The following is a 23,418-nucleotide window of genomic DNA, read 5'->3' on the forward strand; positions in this document are numbered from 1 at the left end:
ATGCTACTGCATACTTCACAGACTAAAATATAGTTTAAACACAACTTTTATATGCAGTAAGAAACAAAAAAATTCCTGACTCCCTTTATTGTGATGGTCTGCAAGCCTACACGCAATATCTCTGAGGTCTGCCTGTAACTGAAAAGCAGCCAGCATAGAAAAACAGTGCTTTAAAACGGGCTACGCACCACAGAGCAGCATCTTCCTACACTGACAGAGGACACATTTCACCAAGAATTGCATCACACGCCCACACAGGTAACACCTCATTTCAAGCGCCTCTGGCAAGGCTGACCAAGTGTAAAGAGCCAGACGCACAATTCCAGGCTTTCTCCTGCACTTCCACCCGACTTGCAAGCCGTTCCACACACGCCTCCCTCCAATCCGAGTCCCGGGGAATTATGCAACTCGGCTCGGGAGGCCTAACTGTCCCCAAAGCCAGGAGGAGACAGTTGCACCAAACATAAAGAAGCCTCCTTTTCAGGAGCCAGATAGTCAGTACTGAGAATAGGAGGAGAGGAGAACAGCCAACCGCAAACAACAAAAAGCCAAAGCTCCAAGAACCCGAAACCTTTTTCGCGCTCCGACTTGGCCGGAAGTGACGCCAGCAGGCGGCGCACAAGGGCCGCCCCAAGGGAGAGGAGGGAGGGAGGGAGGGGGAGCGTGCGGGGGCTGGGGGCGGGGCGCGGCCGTAGCTCCGTTTCCGGTGGCTTGTCGCGCTCGCTCACTCCAGCTGCAGCCACTCTTGCCCGTGGCTGCTTCCTCCATCCTGGTATTTTTTGGAGCCTCCATCCTGGTTCTTCCAAAGTGCCCGGACCCAAAACAGGAAGTAAGTGCGATGGAACCTTCAGGTCCCAACCGCCGCTAGGGCCGCTCCGCCCAGTGGAGCCTGTCCAGCCCCCTTGCTGCCCGCCTGCTCCCCACGGTCCGTGCTGGCTGCCGGCGCCTGGGCACCGCGGGCGGGGTCGGAGCTGGGCCTTCATGACGCTGAAGCTGCCGACCCCGCACGCTCAGGCCAGGGCCTCCCTCTCGGGGCCGGGCCTGCGGCGGTGGCTCCGGCTGCAGAGCAGGATAGTGAGCGGCCGCCGAGGCACAGCAGCGATCTGGCGGGGGCGGAAAATGGCGGCGGCTTTGGAGGAGCTAAATGGCGCCGGGACCCCTGGGGGTGGGGTGGGCTGGGAGCTTTGGTAGAGAATTGGGCCCGCGATCGCGGAGAGTGAAGAAGCCTTCCTTGGTTTCTCGTAGTGTTCCTTTTTAAAATTTTTTTGGTACCTTTTCGGTTATTATGTGGTCCGGTAAAGGAGAGGTGGGCTTGGGTGGGATTGAGAGTTGGGGCGGGTTTCGCCCACCCCACCACCCTTTTTCCTTTACCTTGTTTGCGTTTTAGACTCTTCTCCCTTCTTTTGGGGTTCACTCTCTCTCGGCTATTCCTGGCTCAGGCGGAAGGAATCGGGTTGTTGGCCGAACTCGATCAGCCCGAGTCTCTGGTAAAGAGAAAGGACACGGGCTGGAGTGCGGGATGAGAGTGTCCTGGCCGAACGGAGAACAGTAAAATGCGTCTGCAGAAGAGTAATGGTCGTATTTTGCCGAGTTCTGAGGAAGTTTTTAAAATTTTTAATCTTATTTGTCCTTTAAAATAGGTTTTGTTTTGAGAATCTCTTAAGGGAGGGTAGAGTGTTTTAATCCCTCTCCGGCGTAGATTTGAGAGAAGTGGCCAAGTGCCATTCTATGCAGTTGAATGATACAGCATGTGTTTTTACAATAAAAAAATATTCGGTGTAGACAAGGAGAGGGTGAGTCAAGTCAGGACTCCCTCTCCCTTGCCCTGATTGAATTTGGAAATTGTGTGTGGTTCTCTTCGTAACTTGATTCATCGTCTTGTACCTCTGACAAGCGAGGCTGCTTGTTGGGACGTCCGACAAGTGCATATTCTGCAGGATTACTTTCTAGTATTCAGTGTTTTAAGCTTATAATAATACCATTTGGAAATTTTTTATCTTCTGCTAATTATACTTTTATTTTTAATTCGTGAGAGATAGTTAACCATTTATACCTTTAAGCTCCAGTTCAAGTAAGAAAATATTCTTCCATTTTGTTGCAAGTTTTACAAACAAAATCTATTTTTCTTTTTCAGTTAAGGATTTTTATATTTTTCCATTATTTTAGATTCTTTCTTTGAGCTGGTTTTAAATTTGTGTTTCAGAGAAGTTTGTGACTACTACTCTTTTTAAATTTTTTTTTTTTTTTTAGTAATTTACCACCACTTCAGTGTTTAAAGACTTTGTGGTGATAATATCCCAAAAACTTAGCTTTTTACTATGATGGTGTCGTAGTGACAAGATTTCATTTATTAAGATGTAGAAATTTAGTTAAGAGGAAAAAAATTAAAATTACATTCCTTAACATTAAAAAAATTGCCAGGTTATCTTGGGTAAAATTTGGTGTGAGAAGGAAGTTTTTTCCTTCATTCACAAGGGACAAAAAAACAGCTTAATCATTTCTGAAAAAACGTTAACTGTTACAGTTATGAAGAAAAATAGATTTCATGTTTTGTGATGATTTTCTCTCGTTATTTTAACTCCCATATACTAAGTGCTTTTATGTGCCACAAAACAAGCTAATTTTTAAAAAATATTTAGTTGTTAGGCTTACCCCAAAATATACTTTTTGGGAGTGATCTAGAACCTGTATATTCTGTGTGAATCTCTTTGATTGATTGCAGTTGAGCTAGATGCTGGAGCCAAAATGGCTATTGCCCGGTCTTCAGCAGCAGTTAATCAGTAAGTACTGGGCATTGCGTACTTATTTAGAACTATAAGTCCCTACTTTGAGCAGTTATATGAATATATGCTATATACACATTTTTCTCTGGGTGTTCAGGTATTAAAAGTATTTTGAGGGGAAGCAATCACAAAAAAGTTTTGGAGTTAGGATTTGAGCTCTGAAAGCAGAGCATGGCTGGGAAATGGTTACTGGTAGAGAGTTATGTCAAAACAAGGTAGGTGTCCTGTCTAGTCTAGTCTTTTTTTTCTTTTTTAAGTTTTCTTCTTTTTACAGACTTTTTTTTTTTTTTTAAGGTGGAGAAAGGTTATCTCATTTTACCCCAAGGCTGTGGGAGAGATAAATGTATTTGTAAGGTTAGTTAGATGTTACTAGTTAGTGTTGAAATAAAAACAAAACTAGTCCCTACTGTCCCCACATAATGCTTATCTTTCCACTCATTTCGTTTCTCTCTCTGTCATCTACAGACCCTAATTTTTATTCATGTGGTGAATTTTTGTGTCCTGAAAATAACATTATTTTAAACAGTTGCTTTTGTCATACTCCGTTAAGTACATTGGCTTAAGCTAACACTTGTAAGGATGAATAAGATAATGTAAAACAAGTATCCCTAGGAATTGACAGCCTGGCACGTAGATGTTAAAATATTGAGGAGATTGGGAAGTGTTTGTGAAAGTATTGAGGTTCTAGATCATTTGTATTAAACACATATTTGTTGCAAAGACGTCAAAACTTGAACAGTCAAGTATAGGAAGAGTTCTGCTTTTCAAATATCATATATAGAGGCTGGCTATTTACCATTGAGCGTTAGCTTGCCTTCTCAAAATAGAATTTTTCTTTTTAGTAGTCAATCTCCTCTGACCATCATTTTTAGCACTTTTTTCCCCCATATAAAAGCATTTCCTGGGAATTGATACACTTCTAAATGCTTTGCAATTTCAGCTCCAAAGCTTTTTCTGTCCCCAAATGATGTGAAATGACTTGAGAAAGTGATGAGAACCTACTGCCAAGTGTGTTAAATATAAAATACAGGCAATTATGAAATGATTATGACATTTATTTGCTTTCGTATGACTTCTCCCACTTTTTTCATGTTTCTTTTTCCTTTTGTGAAGAGAATTCTTGTAATAGAAGCCTATTTGGGTTTTATTTTTGCTTTGATTCCATAAAGGTAAACAATAAATTTAAATAAAAGAAGAAAACTGTTTATCATGTCTGCTTTTTCAAGTTTTTGGAAAGATGTCGCATTTCAAGACTGAATACCAGAAAGAATTCCGGGAAAAAGCACACTGGAGAGCCCTTTATGAATGACTGTTTTTTTGTTTGGGTTTTTTTGTTTGTTTTTTATACGTTTTTCTTTTAGCTGTCATTTTGGTTATGTACACTGTTGTCAGGCCATTCTTTCAAGCATGGAGTTGTCAAAGCTAATCTTTATGTACCATCAGGTGTTATGTAGCAAAAGAAATGCTCATTAGGTTTATTTACTGCTCATGTGTGTTTTAGTACCTGTTGAAGTGTGCTTTAAAATCAACTTCAGTGTACATCAGAGGACTATAGTGATCATTTGATGTATTCCCTTTAAAGAGATTCTGATGGTACCTTGCATGAAGTGCTCACTGTGGAATGGAAGAGATCTTAAAATGTAGCCAAATACACATTATAAGCTCTCAAATTACACGAGGTGAAAAATAATATTTTTGCTTTTTTTTTTTTGGTGAGGAAGATTCGCCCTGAGCTAAAACTCCGTTGCCAGTCCCCCTCTTTTTTTTTTTTTTGCATGAGAAGGTTAGCCAACATCTGTGCCAGTCTTCCTCTACTTTGTATGTGGGATGCCTCCATAGCGTTTCTGATGAGTGGAGTAGGTCTGCACTTGGGATCTGAAACCGCGAACCCAGGCCACTGAAGGGGAGCACACGAACTTGAACCACTTGGCCACAAGGCCGGCACCCAATATTTTTGCTTTTTAATAAGCGTTTTGGGGGCTTGCCCCGTGGCTTAGTGGTTAAGTGCACCCCCCCAACTATTGGCGGCCCGGGTTTGGATCCCGGACGTGCACCGACGTACCACTTGTCCGGCCATCCTGAGGCCGCGTCCCACATACAGCAACTAGAAGGATGTGCAACTATGACATACAACTATCTACTGGGGCTTTGGGGAAAAAAGAGGAGGATTGGCGATAGATGTTAGCTCAGAGCCGGTCTTCCTCAGCAAAAAAAAAAAAAAGATTCGCACGGATGTTAGCTCAGGGCTGATCTTCCTCACACACAAAAAAAAGCATTGTAAATTTATTGCCAAACCACGTATGAAATGCTGCACCTAGAAATGATCCATACTACCAAGTAATTCTCTTTAATAATGACATTGTTTTCAGTAGTTCATAATTGAAATCAACATCTTAAGCAATTAAAGCCTATTATAATAAACTTCATTAACATCTTTATTGACGTTTTATGGTGTAGGATAGTCATATTTTACCACCATAAAACCAAGCTGTAAGCAACATTAATTAGGTACCTTAATTCAATGTGCTTTATGTTCATTTACAGCTCCACTTCTCAAACTTTTTCACAAAGTATACGGAAGAGCAGATCCCCAGTGGCCTGGGTCCATAGTCCAAAGCATTCAACCTCTAAGTGCGAAGTGTTCTCATTCCTGTCTTGAGTAAAATCGGTATCCAAGATGTTATTCTGTTGCTTTGTCTGTTTTCTGACATCCCTCTACATATCTATGCTCAGGATGTAGACATTTGTTAGCTCTTCTGCTCCCTGTTTAGCAAAGTTTCTTTCAAATTAAAAATATCTTAAGAGGGCCGGCCCCGTGGCTTAGCGGTTAAGTGCTCGCGCTCCGCTGCTGGCGGCCCGGGTTCGGATCCCGGGCGCGCACCGACACACCACTTCTCCGGCTATGCTGAGACCGCGTCCCACATACAGCAACTAGAAGGATGTGCAGCTGTGACATACAACTATCTACTGGGGCTTTGGGGGAAAAAAATAAATAAATAAAACCTAAAAATATATATATATATCTTAAGGGCCGGCCCGGTGGCTTAGCAGTTAAGTGCGCGTGTTCCGCTACTGGCGGCCCGGGTTCGGATCCCGGGCGCGCACCGCCGCACGGCTTCTCCGGCCATGCTGAGGCCGTGTCCCACATACAGCAACTAGAAGGATGTGCAACTATGACATACAACTATCCACTGGGGCTTTGGGGAAGGAAAAAAAAGGAGGAGGATTGGCAATAGACGTTAGCTCAGAGCCAGTCTTCCTCAGCAAAAAGAGGAGGATTAGCGTGGATGTTAGCTCAGGGCTGATCTCCCTCACAAAAAAAAAAAAAAAAAAAAATCTTAAAACACGTCTTTCAAATTCTTTAGTATACATTACTAAGCAAAACCTCTTATAAGCATTTCCTAAGGCACTAGTTATGTGCAGTGATAGGTATGGTCTTGATAATAGCAAGACCTCAAAATCAAAAATGTTCAGTAATAGGTTAATGGTTCGATAAATTTAGATACTATGAACCCATTACAAATGCTGTAGAGGGGCTGTCCCGGTGGTGTAGTGGTTAAGTTCGCGCACTCCGTTTTGGCGGCCTGGGGTTCGCAGGTTCAAATCCTGGGCATGGACTCACACACTGCTCATCAACCCATGCTCTGGCAGCGTCCCACATACAAAATAGAGGAAGATGGGCACAGATGTTAGCTGAGGGCTAATCTTCCTCACCAAAAAAATAAAAGCTTAAAAAAAAATGCAGAAAAACAAGTAGTAATATTGGAAAATGCTCCTGATAAAGTAAGTGCAAAAAAAAAGTGTTATAAAAGATGTGACAGTATGATCTCAATATTGTAAAAACAAAAAATAGGTATGTTAATACATGGACAAAAGACTTGGAAGATCACAAAAGTTACAGAGGAGTGTAATTTTCTTATTATAATATATGGGGTCACTAAAAAAGATATCTGAAAACTAAATGTGTCCTTGCTGCCTATTAGTTGAATTATGCCAGCAACTTTGCCTCTCAGCTAGTGTTTTCTCAATCTTTAATCCAATAAAATTCTGGTGCTCTATGTTCTGTAGCTTGCTTGATTTCCCCTTCTAAAAGTATCTTATAATACTGAATGTTTTTTACACCATGTAGTCTCTTCCCATCTTTCAATGTCCCATCAATCAGGACAGTTATGTAGACTCAATTGATGGACATACCAGTCTAAAATAATCCATTGCACAAAAATTTAACATCAGTACTGGAATGGAGTAGGATAAAGGACTCATTTCTTTAATTAAATTCTGTGTTAAGTAACCAGATCCAGAAGTTCTTTTTGTTCTACATTACATAGGATCATCTTGTTAACTGGGAGCTATAAATGAAAATAAATATATTTCTCATTTAAATATAAGTACTCATACTCCATTATATGTTGTGTATATATATAAAATGTATACATTATGTATGTGTGTACATGCTCCATTATAAATGTTTTGTACCACATTTCAGGTCATCTTAATTTTATTAGGGTATTGTTGCTGTTTAAGATATCCACCAAATGCTGGAAACATGACAAAATGCCATTTTACCAGTTAAACTTAACGTAGAATTTTTTTCCCTCTCTTATCTTCTCATTTCTAGTTAATGTGAAAATTGTACATATGGTATAATCTATTACAGAGAAAGAAGGGAATATCTGAATGTACTGATGGTGTGTATTTATTTGTCCCAGAGAGGACCAAATAGTTGATGGTAGAACTGGAGATCTTGTGATATATTTCCCTGATAAACCAAATGGGGAATGGGTCCAGAAGTTAAGCATATTTTCTTGTATAATGAATTAGAATACAAGGCAGTAAAATACTCAACTTTGTACCTTACAATCGTAAATTAATTTATTCACCAACACTTTCTCAGTCACTCGAATAGTCATATCAGAATACAGTCATCTGCTGCATAATGTTTTAGTCAACAGTGGACCACATATACGATGGTGGTCCCATAAGATTAGTACCACGTAGCTTAGGTGTGTAGTAGGCTATATCATCTAGGTTTGTTTGCACGACAAAATACCTAACAATGCATTTCTCAAAATGCACCCCCATCGTTAAGTGATGCATGACTGTACATGTGCTCTTCTAAATAACAGCTGTCTTGACCCTACTGTGGCTACCTAGTATCCTCTCAGTCTACTTACCTTGAAAGCTAAACCTCGTAAAAGACCTGTTGTTTGTATTGTGTTTCCTACTTCCAGTTCTCTATTCCAGTAGGGCTTCTGACCCAACTACTCTCCTAAAACTACTCATTAAGGTCACCAGTGTTCTCCATGTTGCCAAATCAGATAGTCACTTCTACATCATCTTATCATCTCAGCATTATTTAACACAGTTGATTATATAATGCTCCTTGAAAAACACTCTTGTGTCTCTTAGTTAACACCTGTGAGTTTTCCTCCGCCAATCACTGGCTGGTCTTTCTCAGTCTCCTTTGCTTGTCTATGTGTTGCTTATCTTCCAGCTACTACAGAGTGTTCCAGAACGAGAATCTAGGCAGTCTTCTCTAACCTCTGTAGATGATCTTAAACACAATTTGCATGCTACTAACTCAATTTTATAGGTCTAATCCTTGCCTGTTGAATTCCAGCTGTCAACTTGACATCTTCATTTGGATGTCTTATTGTTAATTAGTGACATTAATAGTAATAATATTTAATAAAATACATTTTAGTGCCCCATAACTCAATTAGCTGTTCAAGCCAAAAGCCTAGGAATTAACTTGAGATAGTTCCCCTTCTCTTAATCTCCATCATCTCTTCATTCAGCAAATCATGCCAACATTGCCTTCAAAGTATATCCTCTCTGAGCCTCCTTTCTTTTATTTCTGCCACCCATTCCAAACGACAGTCATCTCTTGGACAACAGCTTGTCTTCATAACTTACTGCCTTATCCATTCTCCATACTGCAGTCTAAGTAATATTTTAAAAATGTGAATTATATTCCTCAACTTAAAGCCTCCAAGGGTTTGTAAGGCCTTGTGAGATCTGCCCCTATCTTTATCTCCAACCTTAAATTCAGCTACTCTCCCTCTTGCTCGAAAGCCTCTGCCATACTGGCTGCCTTTTTTTAGCTTCCAACAGGCCACATCAGGTGCTGTCTTAGGGACTTTGCTGTTATTAATCAGTTGGCTGGCTTGCAGGCACATACTTGTAGTGGTGTCTTCATCTTACTGTCGAGGCAGTATCAAGTAGCCATTAAGGTAAAGTTCGGTGTTTGTAGTATGATACTGTTTCTGTAAAAAGAGTGTATGTGGCAGGAAGGGATGTATTGGCACTTATATATGCATAAAATAGCTGGAAGGAGGCGTGAGAAATTCTCATAACATTGTTCACCTCCAGGGAGGAAAACTGAGTGACTCTGGAATTGGAGTGGGAAGTACACTTCACTGTATGCTAACCACCTTTACCTTTTGAATTTTGAACCATGAAAATGTGTGACCTGTTAAAAGTAAAAAGAAAACCAGGTGATTTTCTTAAATACTAATAAGCATACTGCCATGTAGCTCTAACTCTGGGTTGGGGGGGGAACCCCAGGAAAGTGAGTGGAGAGCATATCTCTCGGGGTAAAAAAAGTGGCCACTATATCCTCAGTGCCTAGACAGTAGTAGTGCCTAACACATAGTAGGCATGTGATGTATGTTTGTTGACTGAACAAATAATGCTTGTTAATTTGCAAAGCAGCATAGAACCACTTAACTAATCTCTAACCAGTTGCTGAACTTGAAAAAATGAACCCAGATTCCTGATTAAAGCTAGTACACTGCAAGGGATCACCTCTAACCAATACAGGTTTCAAGAATGAAATTCTTTCATCTAGCTATTTCATACTCCTTTTTCTTTTTCCTTACCGTATCTTCTCAAATCCACCTTTATTATTTCTTTTTCCCAAAGTTTGAGATTAAGTTGAGTCCTGAGATGACATTCATTAAAATGCTAAACCAGAGGGCCGGCACTGGGGCGTAGCGGTTAAGTGCGCTCGCTGCACTGCTGGTAGCCCAAGTTGGGATCCTGGGCGCGCACCGATGCACCACTTGTCAGGCCATGCTGTGCCGGCATCCCATATAAAGTGCAGGAAGATGGGCATGGATGTTAGCTCAGGGCCAGTTTTCCTCAGCAAAAAGAGGAGGATTGGCATGGATGTTAGCTCAGGGCTGATCTTCCTCACACACACAAAAAAAGCTAAACCAGTACAATTTTGCAGGCATCAAATGAGCAGTTATGCTGTTTTTTACTTTGTGGTTTCTTTCTAAATAAAATTACTGGCAAGGTTACCAGGAGAACAGTTTACACCTCAATGGTTGGGATATAAATTTGTACAACTTTTCTGAAAAATAGATTACAGTGTGACTTAACGAGTTCATTTTGTCATATTTGATCTAGTAATTTTCACTAATGTTGTTTAAGGAAATAGAGCATATAAATGTTTCAGTATGTTTTAAGGAAGTGAAAAATTGGGAACAGCATAAACATCCAGTGATAGATTGTTAAATAATGTCATGTTTTTTATACAGTGTAAGTTTTAAATGGTACAGAAAACTTCAGTTAAATACCTTAGTTTTCTTCACACTTTTCAATATGAATGAACTCTAAAAAGCAGGATATAAAATTGCTTGTATACTGTAGATGCACACCTCCCCACCCCCAAAGAGAGTAAACTCTGACTTGTGTAAGTTTATGGATGATTTTAACTTTTTTTTTTTTTTTTAACATTTCATTTCTCCATTTTCTGCAGTCAGTAGATATTACTTACAAACCAGCTTTTTAAAAAAAATTAGTGGATTCTTAAATGAGAACAACATGAAATCTAATAGCTGATTAGAGGTACAGGATCTGTACCTTTTTTACTGCAGACTGACTTATGGATAGCAATTCTCAAATAACCATCCTGGAGAGGAGTTCTAATTAGAATACTGCAAAAATTGGGATTTTTTAATCCTTAATTTTTGCTGAAACATCTCCTTGAACCTCAAATCCTACTGTGCTTTTTAAATTTTGGTTGACCCTGTGGGGTGAAGATGAGAAGCCTATTGAAAGAAGCCTTTAAAAATCAGTCATTTCAGGGTTTATAAGTTTCACATTGTGCAAAAGCTTGCTTGTAATTTACCTTTTCTGGCCTGATTGTTTAGGATTCTTTTCCCCACAGATTCCTAGGCCGAGTTGTTCACAGATATTATATAATTTTTAATGCTTTAAGATGAAATATGATATTATATATAAAGAGAGATGTTAATTATTGTAAAGAAAAAATATAGTTACTGGTAATATTTATGGTACTTTATTAGTTGATGTATACCCTGGATCCTGTTACATATACCTACGTCTACAGTTCATGGAACCACTAGCATAATTCAACCTATTTTTTCTAAGAATATTTAACTGCCTGATGGAGGAACAACTTGGGTTGAGAAACTGCATATAAACTAACATATTGGGTATAGGATCTCGTCATTTCTGCCCTTCATTGAAGAATATTTTTAGAGGCTGATTTCCAAAAGGTATACTTAAAGGAGAATTCTGGTTTTGTCATTCCTCTTCTAGTTGAGACATCATAGAGGCTTAAGGCTAGAGTGACATCAGCATATTGCTAGCACACAATTGTTTGTTCTTATTAAGCCTTATTGTATAATGCAGTAATTTTTTTTCAGTGTTGCAGGGGTAGGAACATGGGGGAGAAACAATCTGGATAAAATGAAAGTGATGCTGGTGGCTAAGGGAAGGCGACTTGATTCTGTGGGAAGGGCTATAGCTGATCCATCTGTTTTCTAGGTAAGCCTGCCTTTGTTCCAAAGACCTCACCTCATGATTTCCAAATTTTAGTCATAACTAGATCATGATTTCCATTTGTCTTTAATTTGGAAATGGCATCTTTACCGTTGTAAAGTGAATGATGTCCTTTTAGAACAGTAATTTGTATAGTGAAACGTGAATGAATCACTGGATCTTCACCATGTAAATGTTAATAGATCTTAAGTTTTTCTGCCAAAGGAAAATGCATTTGTGTAAATGGTAAATATATGAATAGGCTAATAGCTTGTGTATCGGAGCCTAAAATATTGAGTGATTAATACACATCAAGGCTTATGTCCTCTGTATTATTTAGTTGGTAAAAAGTATATGGACAAGACCAAAATTGAGTATTGAGGCAAGAGTTTCATTGAACATTATAAGGTAAGCCTAAAGACTTCAACCAGGCCAATGATTATAATTCAATACATTTCCTCCTTACAGCCATAAGATACTGTATTCTAAGACTCTGATCAGTCATTCTGAGCAAGAGGAGAATAATATATGTGTAAAATAGCAGGTAAAGGTACTTGAAACAAAAACAGTTCTCTGTTTCAAAAGAAGGCCTAGCTCCATATTTACTAGAATAGCAATTTGGTGAATGATGGATATATGCACTTGTTTAATGTTATGAAAAAAACAGCAAGAGGATGTTTTTCAGATAATAATAGAGCTATTTTTCAGGTAATGATAGAGCTTAAATACTTGTAAAAAGTGTTTTTGGAGAAGTAATTCTTAAAATAAAAGTTTTGATGAATCTTCTGCTAAAAAATCATAAGTTAAACACCCATTTGAATATATCACAAAGCTGCCAATAAAAAATAACTAAAATGTAGTGACAGTTTTGCTGATATGACAGACAACTTGGAACAGATTCTCTTTTACTGGATGTGGTAAAAAGAACTCTTTTTAAAAAGTAAATGCTGTAGGTTTTTAATTAATCACAGCAGTCAGATTCTTACAGATTATTACATCTATTTCTAAATAATGAGTATAAACTTTTGAAAAACAATTTTTGAAATCTGAACTGTCATTGCAGTTTTACATAAAGAACACTGTAGGCAGATACAAATTGTGGGTGTTTTGAGGGAGGGAGGGAGGGTATGAACTTTATGTTCATATTTGGCAATAATTTTTTAAATCCTAATCTGAAATCTGTTCTTGTGCAGATTTGAGTATGAGCACAGTTGAAGAGGATTCTGACACAGTAACAGTAGAAACTGTGAACTCCGTGACTTTGACTCGGGACACAGACGGGAACCTCATTCTTCACTGCCCTCAGAATGGTAGGAGAACTTGCTGACAAATAATTGTGAATCTTTTTGGTTTTCTGGGTTTCATGTCACCTTTGATCCCTATTATCCAGATAAACAGTTTAGGCTAGGACAATAGAAAAGGAGGTTATTTCTTTGGATCATGGATTAATCTTCATTTATATTTTTATTTTTATATATATACCTTTGTATATTTTTTACTTTACCATAAATTTTAACCTTTATGAATCTTGTAGTTATTTTATAAGTAAAATCTGTTAAACTTGCAAAGATGATGATGGATTAACTATAACACTTCTTCGATACCATTTGGTGCCAACAGTATATGTAGTACGTTAGAAAATGTAGTAGTAGTCCTGCCAGTGTGAATAGATGAACATTTTTGTGGTAGAACCTGTGTTAGAGAATTTTACGTGACTATGTGAATGAGATTTAATATGATCATCTGTAATGAATTGTTTCAACAGACTTGAGGCTTGTGATTTTGTTGTTACTTCTCTACCTTTTCTTTATTTGTATTATTTATTTTGCTTTCAAATTCATCTTTGCTCATCCTAGGTTCTGTCTTCTGTTTTCACACAGTATTTAATCCCTGGGTTATTTCATTCAAACTTGTGGTTTTAACTACTACCTACCTATTAAAATCATTTAAACTTCTGTGTTTATTCCGAATTCTCTGTGTTTCTCATAGGCACCTTAAATTTCACATGAATTCTTTCACAAAATTCCCAAACCTAGTTCTCTTTTTTCCTTTTTCAGTCAATTTCATTACTTGGATCCCAGATCATAAATGTGGATAGGAATAAATCCTTCTCTCATCTTCCACATTCATTCTGTCATGAAGACTTATTGATAGTATTATGTTTCTTGAATCCATTCCTTCTTCTCTGTCTCAAGTATCCCTTTCTTAATTCAGATTCTCATTTGTCACCTGGGTAGCTCTAATAGCCTTGTAACCAGTCTCCCACCTCTAATTCATCTTTCAAACTGCCAGTAACATCGGTCATATAGTGTAAAAAGCTTTTTTTAAAGCTTACCATGGTTTCTAAAATATAATTCAGGTTCTTTAATTTGGCACATTGACCTATCATCATCTCAGCTTTCCTTCTAGTCTCACTTCCTGCCACATTTCATATATCTATGTTCCAGCAGTTCACAACTGTTTTTATTTTCCTAACATACCTTAGGCTTTTCGTACCTCAGTGTCACTGCACATATTACTCCCACTGGCAGTAGTAATCATTTTCCCTAGGCTTCTGTTTCTCTTTCAAGTTCAAGACGCTTTCTCCAGGAAACTTTCCTTCACCTCCAGTCTAAATTAAATGCCTCTCCACTCTGCTCGTATAACAGACTCTTCATTCTACCTTCATAGCTCTTATTGCACTATTTTGAAATTGTTAGTTTAGTCATCTTCTCCAATACACGGTGAGCTCCTTGACAGAGTGTCTCTCATTGTTCTGTTACCAGCACTTAGCACATAGTAGGCATTCAGTAGATATTTGTGAGTAAATTAAATAACCAGCCCTTGTCTTTACATGTGAAATATTTGGAAAGCCAGGTGGTTGACAGCACAAAAGTGTGTTGTTTAAAAAGTGGCACGTTTGTTCATAGTTCCTTGTCATCAGAATAGGAGTTGAGGTTCTGCACTAGGCAGAGAGAAGGCAGTGTCCTTTTGAGTCCCACTTGCTCAACTGGGTTTGGCTAACTGAGCAAATCAGTAGGAAAATGGTTTTACAGTCATTACTTGTTGAAGATTTTGTTTTTTCCTCATTGGTTTGAAGATTTTGAGATTCTTTTGTTTGTTTTTGTTTTGTTTTGTGTTGTTTCATTAGAAGCTGATGAAATAGACTCAGAAGATAGTACTGAACCTCCGCATAAAAGGCTTTGTCTGTCTTCTGAGGATGATCAGAGTATTGATGATTCTACTCCTTGCATATCAGTTGTTGCACTTCCACGTAAGTCATCGTGTGTTAAGAACGCGGAGTTCCGGGGCCGGCCCCATGGTGTAGCAGTTAAGTGCGCGCGCTCCGCTGCTGGCGGCCCGGGTTCGGATCCTGGGCGTGTACTGACGCACTAGTTGTCAGGCCATGCTGTGGCGGCGTCCCACATAAAGTGGAGGAGGATGGGCCCAGATGTTAGCTCAGGGCCAGTCTTCCTCAGCAAAAAGAGGAGGATTGGCATGGATGTTAGCTCAGGGCTGATCTTCCTCACAAAAAAAAATAAATAAATAACTTTTAAAAGAAAAGACCACGGAGTTCCCTTTTGAAATCAAATTTTAGCTTGCGAGAGATTGAATTGGCATTTCAAGATAGACTTATTTTTCTCTTCATTTAGTCAAAAAACCTCCTTTTAACTAATACTTAAAGAATGCTTATTTATTTGCCAGGTATGGCTATAAATGCTTTTACATATATTGTCTAATTTAATCATCTCAACTTTTTTTTTTATGATTGCCTCCCCTGCCCCGAGGAGCCTTTTTAGGCATATTTTTCCTTATAATGCTCTACCCCATGAAATTTTAATGCCATGAATATACTGTGTGGGTTTTTTTAATAACTGTATGTATGAACTTGCTTTGTTAATAAAGAGAATAAGATTTTTTTCCACCTCCCCTCCAAGAATCATATTCTCCCTCATTTAGAAAGCACACTCTGGAGTAGGTATTGTTATTATCCCTATTTTACAAATGAGGGAACAAGGCACAGAGAGCTGTAATAACTTGTCCAAGGTCATACCCAGGCATTCTGGTTCTTGTAGTTCATACTCTCAACCCTAAAGCTATACTGCCTATTCATATGATATATGGCTAAATGGACCTTACGTAGAAGCCTGATTAGTTTATCTCACTAAAAAAATTTCTTACTGTGTTTTATATTCCAAGATCATTTACAGTAGACTGGATCCTAGGGAGGTATAGTATTTTGGGTGGAATACTGTTGGCGAAAGACTACAACACGCTGACTATAATGTTAGATTGTATTTCTGATTTGCTTGGCAAAGAATATGAAATCTTGTTGAACTGTGGTGGCTCCACAAAGCTGGAGTAGATGTCTTAGTCCATGGCGATGGGGTTGGGGCACAAGGCTGGTGGAGGCACCCTGCGCAAAGGAGAGTCTTGCCATATCTGAGAACTTTTATTTTGCATTCAGCATCAAGCAAAATCACATCTTCATCCAGTGGAGAAAAACTAAGACTAGTTTTTTATCGTGGAAAATCATGTCTTCACCAAGTTAGATATGTACTATTATTTAGAGTTAATTGCTTATTAAATTGAAAGAAAAAGAAACCATTTTATATCAGTTTACTATGAGACTTCATTGAAAAACTGTTAATGTTAGTATTGCTAATATTGGTTCCATTTGTGGCATATACAACCATAATGTATTTCTAATTAAATGATCTTTTCTCCTAATGATGATTCATATGATTTTTAAAACTCTTTCCTAATTTGACTATCATTATATTGTGATTCAGTTTTAAAACTTGGTTGGCCTATCTGTACAGATGCAATCCTATATGGACACTTTCTAAACTGGAATTTATTTTTTATTCAGATATAATTGACATGTGACATTATATTAGTTTCAGGTGTACAACATAATGATTTGGTGTATGTATGTATTGCAAAATGATCACTACAATAAATCTAATTAACACCCATCACCACACATAGTTAAAAATTTGTTTTTCTTGTGATGAGGTGTACTCTTAACCACTTTCAAATATATGATACAGTATTGTTAACTATAGTCACCGTGCTGTACATTACATCCCTAGGACTTATTTATTTTATTAAGCCAGAGTTTTTGAGTGATTATCTTGATATAAATTATGATTGGTTTATTCATTTGGTTAAAGTGAGTGCCTTGAACATGATCGTAGGTTCAAACTACACTTGATATTTCGTTCTGTTTTGTGGTGTTAGACTGAATCCTTCACACTCTCATTCACTTAACTGGTTAAGATAATATGGCTGTGTTGACATAATAGCTGCTTGAGGCTGAGTTATAGCATCATCATGTATGGAGGGCATTCTGGAGCCTAATTTTTATAAGACTGAATTTATCAAAAGCAGGCTTGAAATATTTACATGTTCCCTGGATTTGTAAAAAATTATGTTGATAAAATCAACTTAGGAAAGTTTCTACATTTAAAAAAAGCCACATAAAAGCATGAAGTTCTATATCAGTCACCAGCGTCTGGGACTGATTGAATGGGCAAGTCATTTGCCTTCGTGGATTCGACTTCCTGGAGGTGAATATTAGTTTCTAAAGATTTAACTTTTAAATTTAATTTTAATATTCTGGTTTTCTTTACATGCTTTATAAAGCTGAGAAAATTTATCTGTCTGTGGGCCAGCCCCGTGGCTTAGCGGTTAAGCGCACGCACTTCGCTGCTGGTGGCCCGGGTTCAGATCCCGGGCACGCACCGATGCACCACTTCTCCGGCCATGCTGAGGCCACGTCTCACATACAGCAACTAGAAGGATGTGCAACTATGACATACAACTATGTACTGGGGCTTTGGGGAAAAAAAGGAGGAGGATTGGCAATAGATGTTAGCTCAGAGCCGGTCTTCCTCAGCGAAAAAAGGAGGATTAGCATGGATGTTAGCTCAGGGCTGATCTTCCTCACAAAAAAAAAAAAAAATTTATCTGTCTGAGCCTTAAACATCCTCTTAACTCTCATGTTAATCAATCTAGATCACTTACTGACCAGTTCTTTTTGCAGTCGTCTACCGCATTTACTCTATTCCCTATTCATAGTTATATCTCTTGGTTATTTTTCATTTAGATGATTATTGCAATATCTTAGTCTCTTATTCCTTTTGTTCTCTACACTGCCTCATTTATCACTCCTATTACGACCCTTGCTGTTCCCTATTAACTGGAATCCATTTGTGATCTACTTCACACTTTGTTTTCTTATGGCTACTTCTTATCTTTCCAGCTGACTTCCTCTAATAGTTTTTAACTCCTGCAATCCTTTACCCCACTGGGACCCATTGATCTTACCATTTTTTCATTGTTCCTTCTCCACTTATATCCTTTGTTCCCTCCTTACCCAGTTTCAGCTTCATGGTTAATCATGATAATCACTGTCTTGCATTTACCTTCAAATCCTTTTTTCCTTCCCTCAGTTCATTGTTCTTTGGTGAAACCACAACCCTGGTAAATCTATCTGCCTATTAATGTCTGTACCGGTACAGCTAGAGAAAAATAGCACAAGCAAGCTTACTGGTCTCACTTTTAGTTCATGATCATCAACTTGAAGTGGGCTTGTAATGTTGCCTGCCAGTCACACCATACTTTTCTAGTGTTCTTTCTCCCACTCTGAGATGACTGTTTCATACATCCTGAAACCTCCAATACTTCCTCCACCTTTTTTACTCTCAACTGGTAACCTTGGTTCCTACTGTACTGAGAAAATTGAAGTAGCCAGAAAATAATTTCTACAAGTTTCCACTACCATAAATACACACCCACATGTAAATATGTCCATATATTCTGTCTTTTCTCCATCCTTTCAATTCACTAGATCCCATCCTTTTTGCCTACTCAGGGACATTATTTCAGCAATTCTTGCCTGTCTGTTCTCAGTCATCAATTTTTCATTGTCTACTGGATCGTTCCTAGTAGCGTTACAAACATACCTTAATTTCTTCTTTAAAATAAAAAGTCCCGTTAGCCCACTTTTGGCTCCATCCAATTTCTCTACTTCCCTTTAGAGCAGAATACCTTGAAAGAACTGCCTGTACTGCCTCCATTTCTTCTTCTAACATTCTTCCTTAAACCACTCCAGTCAGGCTTTTACCTCTATCACCTCACCAAAACTGTTCTTCCCAGGTCTCCAGAGACCTTGTTGGTAAATCCAAGGGTGACTTTTTTTTAGTCTTGGTCTTACTTGATCTATCACAGTTTTTGACAGTATTTATCGCTCCCTCCTCCCCGAAACATTTTGTCACTTGGCTCCCAGGGAACATATTCTTCTAGTTTTCTTCTACCTTTCTGTCCATTCCTTCTCAGTCTCTTATGCTGCCTTGTGTACGTCTCCTAACCTCTAAATGTGGAGTGCCCCAGAGCTCAGTTCTTAAACTACTTCTGTTTTCTGTTTTTTACTCCCTAGACCTTACGGTTTTAAATTCTGTCTCTGGTGATGACTCCCAGATTTATTCCAGTCCAGACTTCTCTTAACTCTAGATGTTTAGAAGGTACCTCAAACTAATATAGTTTAAAACTGAGCTCCTGAAACTTCCTAAATTCTTAAATTTGCTTCTTCTGCAATCTTCCCCATCTCATTAATGGCAAGTACAGTCTTCCAGTAGCTCAGATAAAAAAAACTTTAGTATCATTCTTGACTTTCAGTTTCTTTCATATTTGGTTTATCTGCAAATCCTATTGGCTCTACCATCAAAATATGTCCACAATTTGAGATGCGTCTCCTCACCCTTACTTGCCTTCACTCTATTCCAAGCCACTGACATCTCTTATCCAGATTATTGAATTAGCTTCTTAACTGATCTCACTCCAGCCCTTATCGCCCTTCAGGCTCTCTTCCCCTAGCAGCCAGAGTGATCCTGTTAAAATAAAAGTCAGATTATATCACTCCTCTACTCTAAATTCTTTCAGTGGTTTCCCATCTGAGAGTTAAAGCCAAAGTCTTTACACGTCCCCACACAATATCTTACTGTTCTCGTTCATTCTGCTCTGGCCACACTATCCTCCTTGCTGTTCCTATGGACTGTCCAGGCGTGCCCCCATCTCAGAGCCTTGCACTTGGTTTTCCTTCTGAATGAGGTGCCCCTCCTCAGAGCATGACTGACTCCCTGCATGACTGGCTCCCTTATCACTTTGTTCCAAGTCTTAAGTTACTTTTCTTGGCTTCCTATCTAAAATTTAAAACATGCTGTCCCACCCGCAACACATTCCCTTTCTTGGTTTATTTTTTTCCTTACTACTTTTCACCGTCTAGCATAATACCGTGTTCATTTTGTGTCTTCTCCACTGAAAAATAAGCCCCATCAAGGCAGAATTTTTGTTTCTTTTGCTCACTGCTGTCTTCCTATCACCCAGAGAAATACCTACTACGTGTTAGGTACACAATAAATATTTGTTAAGCAAATATGTATATACACATGTATTGGAAGGGAATGTGTTAGGAAATCAGATGGTCATGGATTTTTTCCATGGATTTTTTTAAATAATTAGAACCTGCCATTATTATTCTGGAGTTGAACTGTTCTTTTTCTTGAAGTTTCAGAAAATGATCAGAGCTTTGAGGTGACCATGACCGCAACCACAGAGGTGGCAGATGATGAGATTACTGAGGGAACTGTGACACAGATCCAGGTATAGTAAGTCTTTTTACTGGCTACAAGAGGATTATCCTTTACACATACCTTAGGTGATAAAATGATGAGAATACATTGTGTCTGACAAAATAGCAACCACAAAATTGAGGTAAGACTTACTGCTTCATTCAGGCTTCCAGTCCCCATACACATGAGTCTTAGAATTGTAAGCAAAGATAGAATTTTAGAATTCATTCCCTGTGGAGTGGTTCACATAGATGATGCATGTGCATTCTTTATCTACGTGGCGTGATCTCACTAGAGCTGTTAAATAACTTTAAATTTTATCTTACCGGTTATATAAGATATTGATTGGGATATAAAGCTTTTTAAGGTAAGTTTTCCCTGGCAGTTATCCGTAGTGACTGATTTAGAAAGGCTACATGCGTTGTCTGTTCTAATGTGAATGGAAACTAGTCATTTCAAGTAGATTTTTTAATTAGAATAGTTGTAGTTATGGTAGTTCCTTTTGGTGCCTGTAGGACTAGATATATTTTACCATATGTTAAGAGGCTGGATAATAATCAGCCTTTCTTTTCTCCTCTTATGTGAACTTTAATTGTCTCATATAAGTTATTTCTGCCAAAAGTATTCATTGCTTTCTTGGATAGCCTGAAGCTAAAATCTGTGGTACATATAAATTTATTTCTGGCTGATTGTGCCTTTCTTTTTAGATTGTCCTTTTGCTTCATCTCTTCATTTAATAAAATATTTTTGAAGTAGATAGTAGAGACATCGTACCATTATTTTCCTTATGTGAAGCATCACAATGACCCTTTTTCAGTTAAGAAGTATAATAGTTACAGGTTGATATGTAACATCAAGGACTAAGGATATCTCAGGTAGGTGCATTGTGAACCTTTTGCAATAGGGAACTTCATTCCAGAATGACAGATTTCCAGAGAAGTGAGTCTCTGATGTGCTTCAGACAGGCTGGAGATCCTCATAATCTGCCCTTGGATTTCAGTGGGTGATTTGGACAGGAATTTTTTCCAAGTCCTCTGAAGCAATAGAGCACATCTTGTCTTCAAAATGGGGCTTGTCAAATTCATTTCAGGTTCAAAGACTATGCAGTCTCACTTCCGTTCCATTTTCAGCACAGTAAAAATAAATATGTATATATATGTGCGATTTGGTTTACAACCTAGTTATAAGACCGAACAGTGGCAATGTTAGTTAGACAAGTTATAGGGTGCTTTTGTTTGGGTTATTTCCAGAGAGTTAATGAGTATAATTGAACATTAGCCTCTTGGTTTGTTATTACCATTTTAGTAAATGAAAAACTTTTAATAATTTCTAATATTTGTTTAATAAGACTAACATTAGCTTGTGAGTGAAAGTCAGCATAGTTAAAAGTTCAGAAATAGTCTGCTTTTTGCTGTGTCCTTTTTTGTCAAGCCAGGTGTAGCTATTTCACATAGTTCAGTAATTAATGTATTATGTCTCTTTCCAGTGATGAGACTAGCTTGAAAAATAATTAGGAATTAAAATTTTTCCCAATATATACAATACTTTGTGGTTGCAAGAAATATTCAATGGGTGAAATATTTATTTTTCGGTTTCTAAGCCTGTATATACTATAGACATGAAACTCTACAACTTATAAAGGCTTCATTCATAAAGCAACAGCCTCCTAAATAAAGCCTGCGTAATTTAAAAGGAGTTATGTATATAGTAGTAAAAAATGGGGGTAATATACTATAAAAAACTAATTAATATCTATATACTAGGTATAGATAGATACCCTTTAAGGTACCTAAGTCTTCTGCTATACTCATTTGGTTCATTTGTAATTGACAGTGTTGAATATTATTGGTAAGGTTTAATAATTATTTGCTTCATTTGATGGCTGTTTACATGTTTAACATATGATTTAAGTAATAATTGCAACTCTTCATCAGGAATATTTGCGCCATAAGGCAGTAAGTGTTTGCCCAAAGATAGCAATTAATCAGCGTGACAGCTTTATTCCTAAGGTTCATAGAGTGGGCTTTGCTGTATATTTAAACTCACTTTGGGAAATGGTGGTTTTATTCTTTTCAGCAACTGATTAATATAAGAGATCATCGTCTCGGGAGACCTTTTTCTACGTTACATTTCTTAAAAGTGGGTGTTTTATGTATCAAGGTCTTATGGTAGCTCTCTGTATCACCCTTGAAGAATAGCTCCTGTGTCAAATCTTAGAGAATTGCAATCTTCAGAATACAAGAGGCCTTAGACATCACCTGTCTGGTCTGTCTCAAGTCTCAGCTTTATAAAGTCCTCTTGGTCATTAAAGGAAAAAAATCTAAAATGTATGACGCGTGAATATTGGGTTACAAAACGTTTCAGACTTGTTCAGTAATTTCTAGCTTTTTGCCTATGCATTTAAAAAAAACATTTTCATAAATACAATATATTCATTACCACCAGATATAAAAATAAAGTAAGTGATAATAGAAGCATGGCTTTTCTCCTCGTTGTGCTTTTGTTGTTCACTGACTGCTGCTCTCTTTCCAAGTGAGATTGGTTTCAGTCCCTCTTGAAATTAAAAAATCAGTTTCTCCTTATTCAAGAAAAGTCCAATCTTCATTAGAGCTTACCTCCAGCCAGTGACGTAGCTTAGTAGTTGATCCAGTCCAGAGACTGCACTCAGTTGAGTGGTCACTAGGCATGTGACTCTCCTCTTATCATGGTGTACCTGTGATAGGCTCATACCTGCTGCCAAATCTTCCTCACTTACACTATAGCTCTCTTTAGCCCAAGGCCAACTCTCTTAGAAGTGGCTTCGTTCCTGCAGAATTTACTTAGATTAGGTATGTCTGTAATTGAAAATGTACCCGATGATAGTTGCATAAATATACGAAAAGCGACTGAATTTTATACTCTAAAGGGTGAATCTTATGGTATGTGAATTATATTTCAGTAAAGCTGTTATTTTTTAACTACACATTTCTCAGTAAAGACTGCTTTAGTTGCAATAATAATCATAAAAAAAAATAGTACCATACAGTTCTTTGAGAAGGTACATTAATAAGGTAGGAATAGGCTCTAGAGGTTGGCTTAAACAAAGTTGTCAGTAAACGATAAGCAGACCATGAATTTGCAATAATGTGTTTTGACTTATCCTGTTAATCTTTTAAATTTAGCAGGAGATTACATTACAGGTGACTGTATATTTAGGCAGCAAACTACCTGTGAGGACATTAACAATC

General features: G+C 38.0%; 1 protein-coding gene across 3 annotated transcripts in view; it reads left to right on the forward strand.

Moving 5' to 3' along the window:
• The first annotated feature begins 702 nt into the window (after nt 1-702).
• The window catches only part of DMTF1 (cyclin D binding myb like transcription factor 1), a 45,901-nt gene continuing 23,185 nt past the window's right edge, over nt 703-23,418 (forward strand). The window contains exons 1-5 of one of the 3 annotated variants that reach the window (XM_004431301.3): nt 703-829; nt 11,462-11,582; nt 12,770-12,886; nt 14,707-14,829; nt 20,128-20,222. In XM_004431301.3, coding sequence (XP_004431358.2) covers nt 12,778-12,886; nt 14,707-14,829; nt 20,128-20,222 — 327 coding nt within the window. In that variant the 5' untranslated portion in view covers nt 703-829; nt 11,462-11,582; nt 12,770-12,777. Of the gene's footprint in view, nt 830-2,264; nt 2,781-11,461; nt 11,583-12,769; nt 12,887-14,706; nt 14,830-20,127; nt 20,223-23,418 lie in introns of those variants that run through there. The other 2 variants (XM_087446233.1, XM_014788145.2) reach the window with 2 other exon arrangements.

The sequence above is a fragment of the Ceratotherium simum genome, chromosome 1 (genome assembly GCF_057802395.1).
Source record: "Ceratotherium simum simum isolate JZ-2026a chromosome 1, ASM5780239v1, whole genome shotgun sequence".
NCBI lineage: Eukaryota > Metazoa > Chordata > Mammalia > Perissodactyla > Rhinocerotidae > Ceratotherium > Ceratotherium simum.